The 16,640-nt window shown below is 53.4% G+C and overlaps 4 protein-coding genes across 4 annotated transcripts; 2 read left to right on the forward strand and 2 right to left on the reverse strand.

Moving 5' to 3' along the window:
• Positions 1-481: 481 nt before the first annotated feature.
• Positions 482-7,657, reverse strand: CTRU02_213805 (Pre-mRNA-processing-splicing factor 8; the record flags this gene model as incomplete). Its single annotated transcript, XM_070206131.1, has 2 exons — positions 482-2,970; positions 3,037-7,657. The coding sequence occupies 2 exons, from the start codon at positions 7,655-7,657 to the stop codon at positions 482-484; spliced, it is 7,110 nt and encodes a 2,369-aa protein (XP_070060163.1).
• An 808-nt stretch (positions 7,658-8,465) lies between these two features.
• Positions 8,466-11,167, forward strand: CTRU02_213806 (eukaryotic translation initiation factor 3 subunit 8; the record flags this gene model as incomplete). The annotated part of the gene is made up of 3 exons (XM_036731064.1): positions 8,466-8,811; positions 8,869-9,851; positions 9,902-11,167. The coding sequence occupies 3 exons, from the start codon at positions 8,466-8,468 to the stop codon at positions 11,165-11,167; spliced, it is 2,595 nt and encodes an 864-aa protein (XP_036577149.1).
• Positions 11,168-12,196: 1,029 nt separating this feature from the next.
• CTRU02_213807 (neutrophil cytosol factor 2 protein) lies at positions 12,197-13,257 on the forward strand (the record flags this gene model as incomplete). Its single annotated transcript, XM_036731065.1, has 2 exons — positions 12,197-12,574; positions 12,826-13,257. The coding sequence occupies 2 exons, from the start codon at positions 12,197-12,199 to the stop codon at positions 13,255-13,257; spliced, it is 810 nt and encodes a 269-aa protein (XP_036577150.1).
• Positions 13,258-13,679: 422 nt separating this feature from the next.
• CTRU02_213808 (peroxin 11C) lies at positions 13,680-14,699 on the reverse strand (the record flags this gene model as incomplete). Its single annotated transcript, XM_036731066.1, has 1 exon — positions 13,680-14,699. One exon carries the CDS (start codon positions 14,697-14,699, stop codon positions 13,680-13,682), a length of 1,020 nt encoding a protein of 339 aa, XP_036577151.1.
• Between the last annotated feature and the right edge of the window lie 1,941 nt (positions 14,700-16,640).

A 16,640-nucleotide genomic window follows, 5' to 3' on the forward strand; every position in this document is an offset into this window, starting at 1 on the left:
TGGTTTCGATCAAACCCATAGAGGGCATGCAACAACCCCTCAACGCCAAATGCCAACTAATCACACACGCGCAACGAACCCCAGCGTCCCTTCACACCTCACACTTCCCCGTCCCGTCTTCGGTCATCTCCTTGACTCGCAGGGCTGGCTGGTGAAGCAGTCTGCCATCCAGTTCAGGCCCCCCTTCCCCTCGACCACCAATTTCCGTATCGTAATACATTGCTGCTGCTGCTGCTGCCGCCGCCCCCGTCCTATTCTTGATGTACCAGTACAATGCATTAGTTTCCAGTTGATCAACATCCACCGATTCCCTCAAGTGTCTCCTTGCCTAACTTTGTAATATCGGCCAAAGGCGTCGCCTTTTGGTAGGTTGTGACCAAAAAAAACAACAAAAAGTAAAAAAAATTCAAATTCCAAAAACAGCGCTGATCGGCAATGCGCCATTATCGTCTGCCAAGCGTGCCATGCAATGGTCGCCGCTTTAAGCAAAGTTGTCCTGGCGATCGACCCAGATGTCCTCTAGCTCAGCGAAGCTGTGGAAATGAACGGGACGGTGCTGGTCGCTATAGAAAGGCAGGGGGGTATCGAGCTTGACGTGGATGGGCTTCTTCTCCATGCCAGCAAACGCCGAGCCCATGAAGCTGTAGTTCCACATGCCGTTCTCGGGCACGAGGAAGAAGCCGCGGAACCGCGGACTGAGGAGCAGTTTGCGCTTCTCGCCCATTGTCGTCGTGAAGCCCTGAGGCTGATCGCTGCCCGTGTCCTTGTTCTCAGCACCCCATTTGTAGCCCTGAGGCGTGAGACCCCAGGCTGAGAGCGAGACACTGCCGGGAGTAAAGGCGACGTTGACGGTGACGGTGTTGTGCTTGTCCCACTGCGGATGGGCGTCGAGGAGGCGGGCGTGCTCTGTGACATCCATGGCGGACATGTAGGGCAACTCGGAGCCGGAGGCAGTGTGGATGACACCGAGTGGTTCCATGCCCTCGAGGAACTCATGCTGCGGCAGCTGCTGCGGGAGTTGCACATTGCGCAGACCACCAATCTGTGGGATCATGACGATACACTTGATCTCCTTCACCTGGTCGTTGTCAGGAGCAGAAGAACCATAGAGGTAACCGGCGACCTGGACGCGGAGGTCGGCAATGGTAATAAAGCGCTTGAGGATGTTGTTAGGCATGACATATGTAACGTCATCAAGGTCATTGTCAACAGAAGACACGTAGATGTTGTTGGCCTTGGTTCGCAGGTTCGACGTGGCAATGGCACGTGTGCGCCATTCCGTCTTAGAGGCAAATGTTTGCTGCTCGAACTGGGACGTCGTCGTGACGATGATTTCCTCGCCGTGCACGTTTTGCGTCTTGGTTGTTACTGCCGTCAACTGCTGCTGCTCCTGCTGTTGCTTTTCGATTTCTGCCGCTTGCTGGCGCTGCATGGAGGGTGCGGAGATCTCCATACCCAGGATGATGTCACGGACTTCAGTGGTTGTCAGACTGGACACGTTGACGTTGTTCTTCTTTCCGTAGTCGTTGAGAATGAGGTCGCGCAGTTGCGTTTCAACCTTGATCCAGTCTTCGTCAGACAGAGTCGGCCAGATATGGTGGTCCTGGGTGATGACAGTCTTGTCTGGGCGAAGAATAAGCTTCGTCTTGTCAGGGTTGACATGCAGGGCACGCAAGATCAGGACGAGACGAGAGAAGGCCGTGTACGACGAGATGCTCTTGAGCCACTCATCGTAAAGGTTGAAGAGAACCATCTGCGGCTCAGTGGCACGGAGAATCATGTCTCCCAGCTTCTCCACCTTCATTGCAGCCTGGAAAGGAAGCTGCAACTCAGAGGCTCGGATGGAGATATTGGGGAAGTCGAGCAGGTGGACCTCGAGAGGATCCAACAGACCCTTACGGGTAACAATAAGCTGCTTGGGCTGTTCCTCAACAGGTAGAGAGCGGATCAGAGCCGCCACTTCTTCTGCCGTCTTCCACTTCGCCAACTGTCCGAGACGCTTCTGACCCGCCCAAACGCTAGTGTGAATGATCTTCAAGAACAACTGACCAGTTCTGGGGTTGAAGATGAAAATGGCACCGTTGATAGGCTTGGTCGTCAAGTTACCCTCGAACGTCTTGTGAATGGTCACACGGTAGACGTTGGTGTCATCAATGAACAGTTGCGTCTGGTTGCTGAAAAGCTCCGAGTAGTTTTGCGAGTTCAAGAACTCCTGATTGCTTTCGGAGGCGTAAAGTTGCAGACCCTTGCGAATACGCTCTCTCAAGACGTACAGTGCAGGGTTAGCCTTCATGATCTTGGCCATAGCCTGCTGGATGAGGACCTTGAGACCCGGGAAGTACATGCCATATGCCGAGTACAGGTTGTAAGCGAGATCGATACCAATCATTAGACCAGTGGCTGAGGGGTAGATACTGGCGCTGTCGGTTGTGTAGTCGAGGTACTTGGCTCTCGTGTATCTTTCGATATCGTGAGAGTCGTAGTCGCCGTATCTCAACTGGACATCAATCCAGAACTTGTTGGTCGTGGTGGGCTCGATAACATCCTTGGTGTCAAACAACAAGGAAGGCCGAGTGACATTCCATTTGTGGCTGGCAAACAACAAAATGTCTGCACAAGAACTGTTCATCTTGTAAGACTTTCTAGGATGGATCGTCTCCTTCTGTACCGTTTCGATACCGAGGGATTCCAATTCCTGGTCAAAGACCTGGCACAGATCCATGACCACAGACTCGTGAATTTTCTGCCACAAATGGGCGCGGAAGATTTGAATCAGCGAGATCTTGAGAGTGGGAATCTTGCCGTGCAAGAAGATACCAGTCAAATCCAGTTGAACTTGGAAACCGACGTAGACGTTGGCTCTGTTGATTGTGGGAGACCACCAGAGAGTGAAACGACGGTTAGGAATTTGGTTCAGACCAGATCGCTGAGCATTTGTCAACTTCTTGAACTTCATAGACTCCTCGAAACCTGAGTAAGAAAAAAAAAGCGTTAGTAATGCTAATCAACACCAAAGTCAAAGCGAGGTTACTTTACCTGAAGCTTTCTCCCAGAAGAGACCCTCCCAAGAAGGGAATCCAGTCGCCTTGAACAGCGTGTGCTCGAGAATGGTCTCGACACCACCAAGTGCCTGGATGACATCCGTGCGGTACGCATTAAGGTTCCAAAGCTTTCCATCGTGTCTTTGACTTGTCCACCAGAAGGGGTTGTTCTTCATGAGCTGGTAGATCTTGAACTCGGCACGGGCACGGAAACCCTTATCGAAACTCAAAGTGCTTCTATCCTTTTGGAAAAGGGTGTTGATACGAGGGAGACCACGGTCCCAGCTGTCTTCGAGGTCCTCCAAGGTAAGGCGGCGATTTTGCTGGTTCGCCTCCATACGCTTTTGAGAGTACTCAGTCCAGACTCGCTGGGAATCAATAAACTCAGCTTCCCATGGAATGATATAACGGAAGATGTTGGGGATCAATGTCTCCTCGTCATGCGTCATACCGGCACGGTAGTGCGTGACGCCAGTGTCGGTCTGCTTAGACCAACGCTTGTCACTGGCGGGAATCAAGATATGAGAACCAGAGATCATGCCCAAACCTCCCAATTCCTTGGGAGTGTAGAACACGGCCGGGGGGAAACGTGACGGCATCTTGGAGTTCAGACCGATCTTGACTCTCGTCTGGATCTTGGTCTCACACTTAACAATGGTGTCAAGCAAGCTGACAGTGGAAACCGCTGCCTCGCGGTAGTAGGTGAAAAGCGCGATCAACGCAGTATTCCACTTGTTGGCAATCTTCGTGAAGGTAGTAGATCCAGAAGACATGAGAATCTGGCGAATACGGTTGTTGAACTTCTGGATGTCCTCTTCAGTCACTTGCAGGAAAGCATGTGCTGTTCTCTCCTTGGTTGTGTTGTCGACGAGGGACCAAACACTGTCCTTAACTGAGAAGTCGTCGTTCTGGTTGCGGCACTTTGGCAAAATACGGACCTCAAATCCGCACATTGAGAACAGCAGGTTGGGGTTGTCGCGACTGTAGACACTGGCAAAACTGTCGTCCCACTCAATAGTCGTAACAGATCGGGGCAGTCGGTTCTTGAGATCCCAGAAGACAGCCCTGCCAAGGTTGACATCGTGTCTCATAAGACGCATACGCGAGTCTCTCGGCCAGCATTTCTTGCTCTTATAGCCGATGACGTTTTCGAAGTTGGGATCAGGCTGTTCCGTAAGGAATCGCTGGATGAGATCTCGAGACTCATCGGCCGTGAAACGCAGGAATACCCAAATCTTGTCAATGTATCGAGTGTACAGACGAATGGGATGTCTGGTTTCCGTTTCCTTGTCGCGGAACTGGAGGAAATCGTTGGGACTTTGGGGAGGACCAGCGATCTCGCTGGCACGCTGAGGACCAAGCAGCAGCAGATCAAGAACGAGGCCGTAATATTGGAACACAAAGGCCGAGAATTGCAGACCACGAATCATACCGTAGCTGTTGACGTGGTTCATGTCCTTGTACGTTAACTGGACGTTGTTCTTTGCAGTGATGTAGTCTGCCAAGTTGTGGTCCATAATCAAGCGGAGAAGAGAGTTGAGAAGAGTCAGCTCAATCTTCTCATACACCTTCGATAGCTCCGTCTCAATCATAACGTTGCACTCTCCATTCTCGGTTTCCCACACCTTGTCCAAGTTGTTGATGCCTTGCGCCCATTTATAGACCAAAAGGGGCGGTACTTCAGAGTCAGACGGCTTGATCCAAGCAGGGAACAGATGACGCTGGTCAGCCTGGTACCACAGGTACTGGTCAAGGTAAGCGTCACTGATCTTCTCAATGGGCTCAATATCGTAGACTGGGTTAATCGTGCTGTAATTGTCGTTCATGTCGATGCCGACTTCCTTGAATGCACGCTGCGTAAGCAAGAAGCGCTTGATTCGCTCCAAAGTAGTGCCAGGGCTGTCGTATGCCTGCTCGATCAAAGCCAACTCCTCACGTTGGCTCTGATTCAGGCGCCCCTTGACTGAATACGCTTCGCGCAAGCGCTCCAGTGCGAGGATAAGGATCTTAGTGTCGTGCTTGTACGAGACACTGGGGAAAGGAATAGGAGAAAACTTGCGAGACTCCAACCAATGTACAGTAGTTGTGTAAATTGCGACAGCCTCCTCGGAAGAAACGTAAGGGCCGTCCTTCATATGGTTGTGTTGTCTCTCCTGCTCAGCCTTGAGCCAGAGTCGAGTCAGACGGCCAACATTCTTCTTGGCAACTGTCTTATCGACAGTAGCGCCCCGGCGAATACGCTCACGGTTGTAGTGGGCGACTGAGACCCACCAATCCGCCTTGGCCTTGACGTAGCGTAGGATAATGTTCTCGATAGGTGCCGGCAGACCGGGAACCTTCCAAGGGATGTTACTCTTCCAGCATCTCCAAGCCTCCGACAAATGCTGAAGCACTGTGTTGACCTTGTTCTGCTTGATACCCTCGGGCATCATGTCCATCAGATCAGCCATGACTGAGGCACGCAGCTCGAGATCAAAATGCGATTCGACGCGCTGCTTGGTAACTGTCTTCGCAACACCCTTGCTGTGGCGACCCTCGAATTGACGAGACAGAAGGTTTCCAAGCCATCTTTCCAGAAGAGGAATGATACCTCTCATGAAAAACAGCCAGACTCTCCAGGCAGGAGCCCAGAAACCGCAGCCGGGACCCTTGCCGACCGGCGCAGAGTTGAAGCGGTAGTAAATCAAATGCTTCAAGTCCTTGCATGAACGAATTTGGTGCATGAGCTTATACTTGTAACGATACATGCCGGTAAGCTGACCGACGTGGTTGAAGGCATACAGGATGCCGTCAGCCAGCTGGAAGGCATCGATGTTGCCAAGCCGGTACTGCACTTGAGCGTCGACGATGAGCTTTGTTAAGCGTAGAATTTCACGCATCAAGTGGAAAGCGTTACCGAAGCGAGACTTCTTTCGCTCCTTGGTGGTCAAGGTTTTGACAGGCTTCAGATTAAAGTTGTAGTCAAGGTGAAGGTAAGTGAGGTTCTTGCGGTGAATAAGGAGATTGAGCATGTTGAAACCTTGTCGGCAAACTTGAAGACCGGCTTCCACCCAGTCAATAGTAGTCTGTTGGAAGAACTTGGTCTGCTTCAGATTACGCATGAGATTCTGATTTTGTTGCGCCTTGGGCTTCTTCTTATGAAGCTCGTTAAGGACGAAGTTCTTCAGCAGCTTCTGATAGGATACGCGGACCTTCACGGGAGGTTTGTCGGATGGCGGGTGCTCCAGGTACCACTGCTTGATGAGAGGAACATCCTGGGCGCGGACCATCTTGCCGGAGCGACGATCGAATGGGAAAGGAGCCCACCACAGCTCAATTGCCGATGCGGTGTCATCGTTAGTTAGATCCTCCTCATCAAGGAATGGCTCGAATTCTACAGGCAGCTCAAAGGCGTCCTCTTCCGGCTCCTCGTCATTGCCGGGGCCAAACAGCTCATCCTCGTGGCTGATGGTAAGGTTCTTCGGTGCCACTGCACGGGAAGAGATAGGATGGATTCTGCGATCAAAATGGAAGGCAGGGAGATCGGGGTTGTCTGACCGTTCGAAAACCACCTGGGGATGTGAATGCCATGCCAAATGAACACTTCGTGGCAGCGAGTTGTACAGATAGGGGTATGCGACTCGGAATTCGGTCCGGATGGGGTTTCGGAAAATGATACGATCAATAGCGTTGAACTCTCCAAAATCCTCGTCGTTAGGATCAATGTCCTTGTAGAGAGGCTCGAACCGAGGTCCACCGGGGAGGGCCACATTGAGTGCCTTTCCGGTGAGGAAGCTCTTCAGATCAAAGAGATAGAAATAGTTCTTGTCCACAACATCCGAAACTAAAGGTCTACTCAACCTGAACAAAGTGGCCATTTGTTGCAAGTTGAGGTTCCAAGACCTGTAGCTTGGGCCGTTAACATGAGGGGTATCCAGGAGCGGCCGGTGGTCGTAAAACCAGTCATATACGGCTGCATCCTCATCCTCATTAAGCTCCATCTGGATTGGTTCAAGAGGCTCGACATCTTCAATGTTCTCGGACCATGATAGTGGCGGTTCCTCGTCGTCAAAGGGAGGGAATCGCATGCGTTTGAAAAGTCGTCTGTCGGCCTTTTCCTTTCTCATAAAAGTCCACATCATCGCCCATTGCGCGAAGAATACTGGCTCGATGACTCTAGGAATCTCATTGACCAATGTCAAACAGCCGTTGACATGGTACAGAACCTTGACCTCTCTTGCAGATTCCCAAGGCATAGGCATGTTTTCCAGAAGCTTCATAACAGCATGAGGCATGAACTTCAAAGCGCCCAAATAACTGCGCTTGTCGCTGGTGTACTTCTTTTGCGACACATCACCAATATCCTTGACAATTTTGCGCAGATGCTCTGGAGGCATGTCTGCCTTTTGTGTCTCCACGAAGCCGCCTTTGCGCTTCTCGCCGAAGCGGTTGCGCTGGTTCCGCAGCCATTCCTTCTTCTTCTGGGCAAACTTGGCGATCTGAGGATCCGTCGGGGGGCGATAACCGGGCGGCGGAGGAGCTGGTGCAGCAGGAGGTGGAGGGAGCGACGAGGATGGAGGAGGCGGAGGCGGAGGAGGAGGGCCCCATCCAGGGGGAGGAGGTGGTGGGAAAGACATATTGGCTCGATCGTAGACTCGTCTCGCGTGTGTGGGATATCGTCAAGTCGAGGAGTCGCAGTCGCGACTTTCAAGACGCGAAAGTCGTCTCAGGCGTAGCAAGGCAGTTGGACACGATGCTTAAAGCCGGTCTGAAGCTGCATGCAGATGAAAAAGTGGTCGACTGGTCCCGCAAAAGTTCACAGCGATGACCGGTGTCGCAATGTCGTTGAAATTAAGCAAAGATTGATGAGTTCATCAACAATGAACCTCGCCGCGCCATCGAATTTTTTGGGTATGTAGCTCTTTCCAGGACGAGGAGAGGGAATTGCGCTAACCACTTTCGGCTGCAGCCACTCACGTGAGCGCGCGAGCTCTTGTCCCAGTGTCGGCGACACTAATAGTCCGGCGGGAGGGCGGCGGCTTGATGTGATGTGGGGCGTTGAGCTGCTGAGTCACCCAAGCCACCCGAGCCTTTCCCTCCTCCATGGTGGAAACGCACACAGTCACCTAAAAGGCAGCTCTGACTCTGAAACTTTTCAGGTGGGTCATCTTGCCACCCGACAGCACCTCGGCGCGTGCCAAAAATTGTAGTCACCTTTGTGAATCCGCACCCTGCTGCCACCTGTAATCTGCCTTGCCAGCTGCCGTTCGCTAAACCCCAATATCCCCCACCAAAATCAAATTTCTTTATCACAATTTGAGCCCCTCTCGAGGTTGATCCAAGGCCCGTGACAAGTCACCGACGACAACAAATCCCGTCCACCCCCGCGCTTTCAGTCGCATCAGTCAAACCGTCGCCTGCACGATCCGATAGCGATAGCCCATCATGTCTCGATTTTTCCGCGGCGGAGACGACAGCTCCACTGACTCTTCTTCCGACGAGGAGGAACTCTACTCTGAAGAGGAGGAGGAGGAAGAGCACGACCAGGAGGAGGACTCTGATGAGGAGGACGAGGACGAGTCCGATGAGGATTCCAGCGACAGTGATGATGGACAAAAGGCCGGTGCTTCTCGTTTCCTTCGCGATGTCTCGTCGGAAAGCGAGGACAGCGAGGACGAGGAGCGGGTAAAGGTCAAGAGTGCCAAGGACAAGCGCATCGAGGAGCTCGAGGCCACCATCAAGCTTATTGAGAACGGCCAGAAGAACGGCGACTGGGCTTCCATCTCCACAGGTAAGATGCTTCAGGACGCTTTGTGATGCAGGGACATGAGCTGACGTGGCGATGCAGAGTTCGACAAGCTCAACCGTCAAGTCACGAAACTCCAGGAAGGCGGCAAGACCCCCAAGGTCTACATTAAGACCATCGCCGAGTTGGAGGACTACATGAACGAGGCTGTGGCCAAGCAGAAGGTCACCCCCAAGAAGTTGAACGCCACCGCAAACCGTGGATTGAACGCCGTCAAGCAGAAGATCAAGAAGATCATCAAGGACTACCAGACCCAGGTCGAAGCCTACCGCGCCGACAACGACGCTTTCATGGAGTCCGAGGAGGAGGAGGCCAAGCCCGCTCCCAAGGCCAAGAAGACCGCTCGCTTTGTCGACACAGCCGAGGATGTCGCCGAGGAGGACGACGACGCGGGCTTCTCTACTGTCGTAAAGGGTGGACGCGCAATGCCGTTCACCCCCGAGAGCATCTTCAAGCACCTGCGGGTCATCCTGGAGTCTCGCGGTAAGAAAAACACCGACAGACAGGAACAGATTAAGGTTATGGAGAAGCTTTACGCGATTGCCAACACTCCTTACCAGAAGATCCGCGTCCTGCTTACCCTGGTATCGACCCGCTTCGATCTCGGCTCGGGTGGTGCCTCCTACATGCCTCTTGAGCACTGGAAGGCCGCCGAGAAGGAGCTTACTGCTCTTATCGACGTCCTTGAGGCTAACAAGGACTACGTTGTGGTCGAGAGCGCCGAGGAGTGGGATGACGACGAGAAGCCCCCTGTTCTGGAGAAGGACCAGAAGTACATCAAGGTCCCCGGAAGCATCGTCTCCTACGTCGAGCGCCTCGATGACGAACTCACTCGCTCTCTTCAAAACATCGACCCTCACACTTCCGAGTACATTGACCGCCTGACCGACGAGGGCGCCCTTTACAACACTGTCTTCCGCGGTCAGCTGTACTATGAGTACCTCCGCAAGGACGCCGACCTGGATATTCCCCAGGAGAGCATCAACCGTATCGTGACTCGCCGCCTCGAGCACGTCTACTTCAAGGTATTAGCTGCTGTCGCTGTAAATTACACACCTGCTAACTCTCTCACCAGCCCGCCCAAGTTGTTAAGATCCTCGAGGACAACTGCTGGAAGACCGTCGCTTCTAACGTCGAGTCGACCATTACTCCCCGTGCCGAGTCCCAGGACGCCGGAAACCTTGTCAACGTTCTCTGCAACTACCTGTTCAGCAACGCCGAGGGTATCCTCCGCGCCCGCGCCATGCTGTGCCAGGTCTACTTCCTTGCTCTGCATGACGAGTACTACAAGGCTCGTGACATGATGCTCATGTCTCACTTGCAGGAGAACATCCCCAACTTCGACGTCACCTCCCAGATCCTCTACAACCGTACCCTCGTCCAGGTTGGCCTCTGCGCCTTCCGCAAGGGCCTCGTCTACGATGCCCAGAACACTCTGCAGGAGATCTGCGGCAGTGGTCGCCAGAAGGAGCTTCTTGCTCAGGGTGTCATGATCCAGAGATACAGCCAGGTCTCTCCGGAGCAAGAAAAGCTGGAGAAGCAGCGCCAGCTCCCCTTCCACATGCACATCAACCTCGAGCTGCTCGAGTGCGTGTACCTCACCTGCAGCATGCTCCTCGAGATCCCTCTGCTGGCGCAGACCGGCTCCTCCCCCGACGTCAAGAAGCGTGTTATTAGCAAGACTTACCGTCGCATGTTGGAGTACCACGAGCGCCAGATCTTCACCGGCCCCCCCGAGAACACCAGAGACCACGTCATGCAGGCGTCCAAGGCTCTGGCTGCTGGTGAGTGGAAGAAGTCGATCAACTTCATCCATAGCATCAAGATCTGGGACCTCATGCCCAACACGGAAGACATCAAGACGATGCTCTCCAAGCAGATCCAGGAGGAGGGTCTGCGGACGTATCTGTTCACTTACGCACCCTTCTACGACACCCTGGCGGTCGAGACGCTCAGCAACATGTTCGAGCTGGACGCCAGCAAGGTCCTCGCGGTCGTCAGCAAGATGATCAGCCACGAGGAGTTGGCGGCATCCCTGGACCAGGTCACCTCGACTGTCATCTTCCGCAAGGGCGTCGAACTCAGCCGTCTGCAGAGCCTCGCCCTGGCGCTCTCGGACAAGGCCAGCGCGCTCATCGAGACCAACGAGCGGACACTGGAGCAGCGCACCCAGGGCTCAGCCAACGCGTTCGAGAGACAGGGTGGACGCGGAGGCCGCGGCGGCGCGAGAGGCGGCGCGCGGAGAGGTGGCGGCGGCCCGAGGACGGGCGGCAACACCCAACGGCAGGCTGGCGGTACTCAGTTCACGGGCGGCGCGTTGGGTGCCGCAGTTCGGGGTTAAAGGGGAATGGGTTTTCACGCTTGTATCTGCATTACGGTTGGTTGCTTAATTAAAATTACCGGCCGCGGGGTTCACAAGAAACGAGCCCTGGCTGGTAGGTGTTCGTAGCTTCAGGGAATAGAAGCTGATAGAGACATTGTCCTTGCCAACTCATGTGAGAATGTGACTGCCAGTACCATAAAGTTGCCAATAAGGACTGTGAGGGTGTTTGATGATTATGTTCCCGTCTCAATATCGTCAGATGCAAAACGGACTTGAAGTTGAGGTCTATGTAGATAACTGGTATGGTCCTCATTCAGTAAGCATACAAAATCTAAGATGACACTGGACGACGGAGCCCAAGCATGACTGTTTGTCAATCAGCAGTACAAGTGACCTAAAGCAAACAAATGTATTTCTTGCCTGAGCTTACGGTTTGAAAAACCTTTGGGGGCTGCACGGAGTTGTGACTTTACCTTCACATAGGGGGGAGGAATATTGGCGGCGGAGCGGACCAAAGCGGACAAGCAGCGAATAACCAGCCACTATCGGGTCGCGCGCGGTGCACTCGCCTCAAAAACCGACTCCCCATAGTTACTGGGTGGCGCATGGCGGCTTTCAAAGAGCTGAGTAAGATGGGAACTGACCAACCACAACAGGCACATTAGCAAAGTAAAAAGGGTTGGGTGGAAATGGGAATGGAACCCGGATTTGGAGTCAGGAAAAACCTGACAAAGAGTTTGAGATGTTTTATGTGTATACATTATTGTGCTGTACATCTGGGTATCAGTCAAGGTTGGGAGAAGGCAAATGTGAAAGATGCAATTCGACTCATACATACTCACCAGCGCCACATGCGCCAGTCTAGGCGACAAGAACTGGCCCGCGCGTCTAAGGGGAACACCCGCGCGCTGAGCTGCCTGATCTAGGAAGTAGAATCTGTCTGATGTCTCCCGTCAAAGGATGTATTTTTCTTAAAACAGTTTAGCATACCCGCCGTGGGCCACAGGGAAGAAATGGGTGGTTTCAAGGTGCCCCAAAATCTTGGGAATGGTTAAAAGCTCTTTGAGCCCCTCGCAGCCCTTTCCTCCCCCCTTCCTAGATGTTTTTAATTTAGATATGAGAGCAGCAAGCTTTGCTAGGGGAATCCTACCTAAGATTCGCATCGTCCGTCCCAACTTCAACCATCAGCTACTGAAATCAAACCTTGTACCACCGACACGGCCTTCTGCAGCAGACGTCATCACCCCGGCTAGCATTTCACACACCCGCAAGCTTACCATGTCGAGCGCCGCTGAACCACAACCGCAAGAGGCGGTTGCCCCCAAGACGGAGGAGTCTACCGCTCCGGCCCAGCCCGAGCTTCCCCCTCTGTCGCCAGCTGAGTTTAGAGTGTACAACCAAATGGCGGAGAAGATGGATTACTTTGTAAGAGTTACCTTTATGCTCGTCCTCTTTTCGTAGTTAGAATGTAGACGGAGATGCATCCGCCTTCCCAACCCTTCCCCCCCCCCCCCCCCATCATTTTCATACCCCCCACCAAAATATTGTCTGCTGGTGTCACTCGTCTCATATACACATGATGAAGTTATCTCAACCCGACACCATAGAGACAAAAGACAGATCTACTACTATAGAAAAACAAGTATCTGAAGAGCTTTAAAACTAACACCTCCCAGCACAACCACTTCCGCGCCCAATGGACAATCCTCCATGACGCCGCCACCTCGGGCAAGCGCCCGCGCAACCTCACGCTCAAACAATTCATCAACACGGGCCTGCAGTTCGCGCAGCACCTCACGGCGCACCACGGCATCGAGGAGCGCTTCGTGTTCCCCATGCTCGCGCGCAAGATGCCCGAGTTCCGCGGCGGCCGCGCCGAGCTCCTGCAGCAGCACCGCCAGATCCACAAGGGCCTCGACCTGTTCGAGGACTACCTCAAGAAGTGCGCGTCGGGCGAGACGGAGTTGGAGCTGAGCGTGTTGCTCGAGAAGATGGACAGCTGGGGCGAGGTGCTCTGGACGCATCTCGACCAGGAGGTCAAGACGCTCGGCGCGGACAACATGAGGAAGTACTGGACTATAGACGAGGTGAGGAACATGCCCATGTGATTTTTTTTTTTTTTTTGGTCAACGTCTTCTAGAGGTTCATGTTTCTTTTACGTCTTTTGGAGTCTTTTGAAAAAACAAAAAGGGGGAATTTGTTAAAAAGGAGGGCCATTCGCCAAGCATATACATAAAGGCATAGCGTTATGCGGAGGAAAAAAACTATAGCTTGATTGAATACATTTTTTGGATATCATGAACATGATCTAGATCTCGTATATATATATACTTTCCAGCGGGCAGTTCCGCCGAACCCACAGGGAATGATATCTCTCTCTACATTGATAAAGAAAAATAAATAAATAGAAACTCACAAACATGGTCATGATCACACCCAGGACTTCCTTTTTCTATCCCGTCGTGGTATCATCCTTGCCGTGGTTGTATCCCGTTTAACAGTCCAAATGCAACACAATTCTGTCTCTCTCTCACCCACTCTTTGCAGTCTCCTTCCACGTGTACCGCATTTGCACGATACCAGGGATGGAACCGAGCAGTCCGATACCCATCTCCGGCACGAAGCCCTTGTCCATGCTCCAGTGGACCGTGAGGGGGAACCACGCGGCCTGCCTCGCCAGGGTGCGCGTCCAGACGTCGGACCAGGCCTTGTACTCGGTGCTCTGGACGTCGAGGGCGCCCTCGGCGAGCTGCTTCCGCCTGCGCAGGTACTCGACGAGCAGGCGACCCAGCTCGCTGCCGACGAAGCACGACCAGAAGCGCGTGCCCCACTGCGCCGCCTTGCCCTGCTGCGCCGGGGTGAGCGGCAGCACGCCCCTCGAGCCGAGGTAGGCCGTGCTCTCGAGGGACTGCAGGAGGATGCAGACGGTGACCTGGAACCACGATAGGGCCCTGTCGAAGGAGGCACCGGTCTGCTCCTGCTTCTTCTTCTCTTCGGGTGTCGGCTTGGGGGTCTTCATGAGGCTGCGGAGCCAGAGGTACATTGGCAGCAGGGCCCAGAGGCGGGTTATCGTGCGGGCCTCGCTGAGCAGCGTGGCCAGGGCGCGGAGGCGTGTGGCGACCCTCAGGGCGAGCGTCGTGGCGGCCGAGGCCGGAGGTTTCGTGGAGAGGAGGATGGTCGCATCGGGAGGGAGGGTGAAGGCTAGTGACACGAGGCGGCGGGCGGAACGGCGCAGGGCCGAGGTGGAGAAGGACTCGAGGACCGAGGCGGACAGGCGCGAGGTGTAGCAGAGAAAGCAGAGCACGGCGTCGATTCCGGCGGGGGTCTCGAAGCAACGTGAGAGGTGGGCGACGAAGGCGTCGACGTTGGACGGTGCGGCTGCGAGGATTGCTGAGAGGTGGAGTTTTGCTGGCTTCGAAGAGGACGGCGAGGACGACGGTGATGATGATGACGATGTCGTCGATGCTGGCGGCGTAGGGGGAGCTTTGATGGGGTCGCCTGAGGGCAGGTCGGAGATGGCCGGCGCCTGGTCTGCTGTTTCTGTGGACATGACGACCACGGGTTTCTTTGGAGGAGTGTTATCGAACCCTTTTTTGCTGACTTTGGTGGTGGTGGCTTTTTGCGGTTTTTTGGAGGCGGTCAATTCGAGAGAAACAATGAATGCGCCGGGGGAAGAAGAATAAGTATAACGAGGTTCACAATAGTCAAGGGTTTATGGGAGTTTGAATTTTTTTTTTCGTCCCTCTCTCGAAAGCTCGGTGGTAAATGCGTTTAACCCGAGAATCGGAAGACGAGGATTTGTGTGGGCTCTCGTTCGACGTCGATCACAAGCTTGTGAAGCACGAGGTAAAGTAGGGGGAGGGGCGGTTATGTGGTCACGTCAAAAAAATAATTGGCGCACTTTCGGACTCAACCCGATCAGAAGAGAGCGAGGTTTAAGTTGCGTAGGAGGCTACACATTGGGGTGAGACACACACGCCCACAATAAAAACACCAGAAGAGCAACAAAGGCTTTGAGAAAAATAGAGAAAAAAGTCCCGACTTCAATTCGCTGCATAGCCAAGTTTATATCCCGTTACTTGCCAATTAGCCATGTTCATGCGCCGAGGTGGATGCTCGATTTCGACGGGGGTGGTTGTGATCGGCCAGCAGGTGCCAGCTTCCAGGGAACTTTTCGGTAATAAGCACAAGAAGCAGGTGACGACGTAGTGCAGCACGGCGCAGAAGAACCAGCGCCGCTACAATTCTGCAGCAAATGTGGTGTGTGTTCTGGTTAGTGAGTGTGTACCGATATGCCGCGGGCGACTGACTTTGTTCGGCTCAAGTTTGTGACGAAGAAAGCTGGCGAGCGGGCCGAGAAGGGAGGGGCAGGGATGCTATGTAGCAGCAGCGAAAAGTGGGGTTCGAACCAGCTGCGGCATTGGTCAGCGAAAATGACCCTCCCACCGTTTCCACCACCTCGGTTCAGTTTGATTCGGCAACCGCGGCGGGTTCTGTCTCCTCCCCTGGTGGAGAAGGCCAAATGGGGGGTACAACCCCCCCAGATTTGGGGCGCAGAGTGAGAACCGTTATCAGATCGAATTTGCTAAGGGCTCACACTGCGCACCACATCACACCATTTTTAAACTAGTTGTGTGGCTGAGATCGAGAACCCTACTTTTCTGAACGTCGTTTTGCAAGGCTTGTCACCTGATGATTTGGTTGTTCGTCTAGGTTTAATTCAGGCTCTAATTTGTAGCCAGTCAACGCCGCAAGGTGCAGACCAAGAACGCCAAGTCTTCCCAACGGTATTAGCTCTCCGGTATCTGTTGTCGCTAATCGATTCCACATCCAATTCCCCCACTCTTTCTTCACTGGATTGAAAGGCTAAGTATTGGTGTTGAAGATCTAATATGAAGGAGGCTTGGAAGTATCAACTGTCGCCTGCAGAAATGTCTTGTGAAGAAATGTCATCACTGCCGCGATCCCCGCCAGCGAGACCCTCTAAGCTCACCATCTCTTGGTCCAAGATATGTTCCCGCCACCAATGTCATGGGATCAGCCTTTATTTTTTAGGACTTGTCACTGATCCAGATTTATGCGGTTCTCTGCGGTGACTGCGCCGAGTCTGCGTGGATTATTAATGTTCTGGACATGTGATTTTAGAGCGGCGGCATGCTTTGAATCTGTATTTGGTTGTGTTGGGGTCATCTTTTGTGCATCGTCTCAATGATACCAAAAGTTTGACCAGCACCAAACCAGCTTCTCAGCCCAAACACGTCGGCGGCCAATGCCTGCAATGAACATCAGATTCTGTGTCTACAGCCATTTGGCTCCGGCTTCGTCTCTCACCTGTGCTAGATGCCACTTTTTCTTTTAATGGCCTGTTATCGAATGAATTTGGTGACCACAAAGTGACGACAGCCCAGGTCTACAGGTAGTACGCTGGAGGCGGGGAGAAACCGGTATATGGGTAAGGTAACATGAAATAGGCCAGCCATTCAAAAGCAGA

This window comes from Colletotrichum truncatum (assembly GCF_014235925.2).
Source record: "Colletotrichum truncatum strain CMES1059 chromosome Unknown Contig_0010, whole genome shotgun sequence".
Classification (NCBI taxonomy): domain Eukaryota; kingdom Fungi; phylum Ascomycota; class Sordariomycetes; order Glomerellales; family Glomerellaceae; genus Colletotrichum; species Colletotrichum truncatum.